We start from the raw sequence: 4,952 nt of genomic DNA, 5'->3' as shown, positions 1-4,952 counted from the left end.
TATATATATATATATATATATATATATATATATATATATATATATATATATATACTTATTTTGATATTTTGAAAAATTTACGTCCTAGTGTTTTGTTGGTTGACCATAAACCCTTTTCGAATCTTAGATTGACTTCTATTTTGACTCGAATAGGGGTTTTCGCTAGTCGAGTGTTCAAATGGGGTTGCTTTGGTTATGTTGTTTTGTGTGTAAATGAAAATTGCTTCGACCGTTGGTGTGCTGATCATCCTGTCAAGGATGAGTTGGTTTTCATCGGTCCTTTTTCTACATGAGTCGATCCTTTTTTCATATTTCTTGGATTAGTATTTCAGGTATTTTGGCTAACTTCTTCTCGGAGGAGAATATTAAGGAAATAGTTGCGGGTATCGGTAAGGTTATCCATGTTGCTCATTATTCGTCCGATCTCAAATAGATCGGGGTTGGTTGCGCTTAATTTCGTTGTATTAGATAGCCCATCTTTGCTTGTTGATACAGTCAAAGAAGTAAAAAAAAAATTGGGATCCGGAGTCTTTCTTTATTCGAGTTAATGAAATCCCATCTTCTGAATGCGATCACATTTTTAATGACGAATATTCGTCAGTTGATTCAATATATTCTAATCGCGCTGTTTGCGATGGAATTGCTTTACCTTCGAGGGGTGATTCTCGTATTATTGTTGAGGATGTGAATGTTTTTTTAATGCTCATGCCAATTTGAGTTATCATTTTTAATATGAATTCCGTTTCAGAAAAAGTTAAGATTGATATGGAAGTATCTAATATCACTGCCTCCAACGATGTTGATTCAGAATTTCTCTGTTTTGGTAAGCCGTGTGTTAAAAACTACCTGAAATCATGGAACTTATGCCGGAACTACAACGTTCTGTTTTGTTGTTTGGCTCGCAAATCTTATGTTACTGTCGATAAGGGGAATGATTTTCTCTCGGGTTCGAATCAACAAGTGTTTAATGAATTGTTATCCGTTAGCGTTCGCATTCCCACTTCGAACTTTGTTGATTCGATTCCGACTATTGTTAACCGGGACAAGGTTTCATCTTTCGTGAGTATGGTTCCGACTTTCGATTCTGTTGACGAGCTTGCTGATGATTTGGTTGATTCGACTCCTGAGTTGGTGTAGAGAGATGTTGCCATTGGTACGGCCGCTTCTGATGATGAGGGTTCAGGCATTTTTTGTGGGGCAAAAGAAGAATTGGGTATTGGGCCTGAGCAACTAGGCTCCTCCTCTGTTAGGCCGAGCCATTGTGTAGTTGATGGTTCGAAGGAGGGTTTGGTCAAGGAAGCTTGTGGTTTTCATACGGTCGCGTCCAAGCTCGACAAAGCTATTGGTAAAATCCGGTTAATTCCGATCATTTGGCGGCTTTCATCGATGTAATGGACAAAATGGAAGGTGTTCAAAAGGGGTCGTTAATAATTATAGGGTGGCGCCTTCCGTACCAACGATTGTTAAAAGGCCGAGAAAGGAAATAAAAAAGAAGATTTCTCATGAAGAGGAGTTGGAAATTTTCGGTGACTTCGTCAAAGATGCTTGAGCGTTCTTAGACTTTAGATGATTTTTTTTTATTTTTCGATGGTCGGTTAGATAGGTTATCATCTTTTTCGTTGTGAGGTCGTGTTCTTTTTAGTCTCGTAATTCTTTTGTATTTGTTGGTTTAACAAGCTTGTTTTGATCTAGTTTAGTTTTGCTATGCTTTTCAGTTTGTAAGTTTCTAGGAGTTCTTATTTTCTAATGAACGGTGGTTTATAAAGTTTTTCCTTATTTTCGATGAAAAAAAATATGAAAGGCCACAAAAGTTCGAAGTTTTGGATTTTGAAGACGTATATGATTCTTCAGTTTATCAATCAATTGAACGAAATGGTATTAACAATTTGATTTTTGGATGACACTCAAGCACTCAATCTCGCTCGCTACCAAGAAATCGAGCGCAATCGCTCGATCCAAATCAGCAATATTTTCAGCACGCACACAAGGTTTTCGATCAAATGCCGCACTGGAGTTACTAACCAAAGCACGCGAAGAACGTACCCAAAACTTAGTCCTCTACAACTACCCTTCATTTTCTGGAGCTTTTTCAGCTTTGTTTGCTCACGTTTTTCACAGTCACCTCAATCTCCCATGCCTCGTTTTACCATTTTCATCAATAGAACCTTTCAGGTACAACTTAATTTAACATTTAACAGGTTGGTAGTTGCAAATGCAGTAAATATATATGCTATTTGTTCCATTGGGTCGGTAAAGGTTTCACCTTTAAGTTTGGATTCTCGTAGGCGGCTACCCAGTGTTTGCTTCTTTGGGTTTTAAAGTATTTTCACTTTTTTTTTGCAAATTAAACTAACAGGGTTTTTGATTCTTTTGGTATGAAAAGTTTTACCCCTTATTAATATTATTATATGTTAAACAGGGTTGAAGATTTGTGTATTGATGGACTTGAAAGATGTTATTTTCTTGATTTTCTTGGTCCTAAAGGGTTTGCTGCTGAGCTTTCAAGAAGGACGTCTTGCCAGTATGCAATCAAGTTTATTAATTTAGTTTTGTGTATGTGTCTGTACTTTTGGATGGCTACATGTTTTTCTGAGTAGTTTTTTGTAATATTTAGGGTGATAGGATTTGATCACCGAAAAACGACACTGTCTGATATCCATTTGTATGAGGATTGTAACACAAATTTTTCATATCAAGTGAATTTAGATAAGAGCAGTTCATCTGCTGTATATGAATATTTTAGTGCCAAGCTATCGGAAATGAGTTCTAATAATGTAAGTTAAACAAGTTTTTAATTGTTATTTCTTGATGCTTTTGTTTGATAAAATTTAGTTGTATAACTTTTGATTGTATGTTCTGTTAATTAGGAGCATAGCACATGTCTCTTCAACACTGAAGATCGAGAAAGAGTGAAAATGGTCCTTAAATATATCGAGGATGGAGACCTTCGGCGGTGGACCCTTCCAGATATCAAAGAATTCAATATCGGTCTTTCTAAATGGCGTTCGAAGTTGAATTGCATCACAAATCCACACTTGTTTGATCAGGTCACGATTCTTCATAAATTATACCCTCAATAAATATCTTTTAATCTTCATGTTTGTAGCCGTTTTGTATATGATTGTAAAGTTAACTTGGCTCAACTGTGTGCATCCAAACAGTTAATGAAGATTAATGTAATGGATTTAGTTTCACATGGAAATAGTTACATAGCTAGCCAGCAGAATTCAGCAACTAAATATCTTGAAAATGTGTTAAAGTTTCGGCTGGGCAGAGGATTATACGGTGAATGCTTGGTATGTTATTCAAATTACTTCATTAATCTGATTAATCATGATGGTTTATGTTTATAATGCAAGCATTGGTGTTTACTTGGTGTTTCAGATATTTAGTTTGATTTTCAGGGGGTTAAGATTGATGGGAATTCCAATTTAAGTGATATAATCGGCAAGGAATTAAGCAAGAAAAGTAAAGCAGCTGGTTTAAGGTATTTCATGTTACAAACTTTCAATTCAAGTTCCGAACTTCAACATATGTTATACGCTCAACATACAAGCTAATAAAAATACAGATGTTTAGGGTGATAAAGCAGCTTAAATATTCTCAATACATATATTGGCAATAGAAAGTTTAATTGTCTTTTATTTTATTTTGCTGCATAAGCTATGGTGGTGACATGACATATATCCGACTAACAATTTCAGGCCTATCGGAACAGTTGTTTATATGCAAGGAAAAAATCTCAAAATGTGCCTAAGGAGTACAGATAGCTCTACTGATACATCTGCAATTGCAAAGGTATGCATGAAAATTGATATCTACCTGGTTTATTTCCATCACCATTGTCTGATATTTTAATAAATAATCAGCTGTTAATATAAAATATGTTTGACTTCCATAAATACATAGGCATATGGCGGAGGAGGTTCCCCTTGTTCGAGTTCGTTTATAATTCGAATGGATGAGTACAATCAGTGGATATCTGGTGCTTTTTGTAATAATACGTAAAGGTGTACACCATCATTATGTGTGTATCACCACAAGGTCATTCAAATGTAGGTTTACAGAAATCATATGTTATTGTGTTATGCAACTCTGGCACATTACTAGTGATCATGATACTATGTGTCCTCTTGATCCCTCTAAATTGTATGTACATATCAATGAGCATCTCTGAATTTGTTATTCAGTCCATCCATGTAACACCCCGTTTTTCTGTAATATGTTGCTTGTGATGGTGTTTAAGTTCCTAGATTCGAAGTTGGGTTTGTAAACGTTAAAACTTGGACGTCATTTAAGTTACATGGTATGAAAACGTATCTTTTGACCTCAAATAAATTTTGATTTAGTGATTTAGAACTTTACCATTAGAAAGTACACCTTGTGAGGTTTTTAACGATATTTGATTCATCAAAAACGGAGTTACGGTCTAAAAGTTACGACCAAAACAAGTTCAAAAGCCGGGAAGAAATGTGCCAGGCGCAAATTGCGGCTGCCAGACGCAATTTGCGGCTGGCTGGGGGTCAAAAATTCGTTCAGGACCCAAATGGGCGCCTTTGGGCGGCTGTTTTTGCGGCCTGGGCGTAAATTGCGGCCACCAGGCGCAATTTGCGGCTGGGGACGGGTTTTTGGTGATTTTCTTGATATTTTGAGTTTTAATGAGGGGTATTTGAGTCTTTTCATTTTGTGGGTGGTTTGAGACCATAAAAACTGATCCAAAGCTTATCCTTAACTCATTTATCACTCTTTCACCTACACACTTAAATTTTAGAGAGAGAGTTAGAGTTTTTGAGAGAGAGAGAGAGAGCTCATTTTGGAGAAGAATGAGACAAATCTTGCCCGAGTCCGAGTTTTAAAGTTGTTCCCTACGTCTCTAGCTACGATTTGATATTGTTGGTAAGTCTTAACTCCGTATTTTGAGTTTGATTTGATATAGGGCTAGGGTTTGTTCA

The 4,952-nt window shown here is 36.2% G+C and overlaps 1 protein-coding gene across 2 annotated transcripts; it reads left to right on the top strand.

Moving 5' to 3' along the window:
- The first annotated feature begins 1,734 nt into the window (after positions 1-1,734).
- On the top strand, positions 1,735-4,283 carry LOC139873176 (uncharacterized). Of its 2 annotated transcripts, XM_071861109.1 has the most exons (8): positions 1,735-2,172; positions 2,420-2,521; positions 2,615-2,774; positions 2,868-3,047; positions 3,162-3,296; positions 3,405-3,487; positions 3,705-3,798; positions 3,910-4,283. In XM_071861109.1, exons 1-8 carry the CDS (start codon positions 1,898-1,900, stop codon positions 4,006-4,008), a joined length of 1,128 nt encoding a protein of 375 aa, XP_071717210.1. In that variant the 5' UTR covers positions 1,735-1,897; the 3' UTR covers positions 4,009-4,283. The 2 variants fall into 2 exon arrangements, 1 of the variants encoding a protein (XP_071717210.1); XR_011767281.1 differs by lacking the exon at positions 3,910-4,283 and having other exon boundaries at positions 3,385-3,487; positions 3,705-3,795.
- The last annotated feature ends 669 nt before the right edge of the window (positions 4,284-4,952 follow it).

Source organism: Rutidosis leptorrhynchoides, chromosome 10 (genome assembly GCF_046630445.1).
Source record: "Rutidosis leptorrhynchoides isolate AG116_Rl617_1_P2 chromosome 10, CSIRO_AGI_Rlap_v1, whole genome shotgun sequence".
NCBI lineage: Eukaryota > Viridiplantae > Streptophyta > Magnoliopsida > Asterales > Asteraceae > Rutidosis > Rutidosis leptorrhynchoides.
Note: the sequence above shows the minus strand (reverse complement) of the source record. Positions and strands in the feature narration are given on the sequence as shown.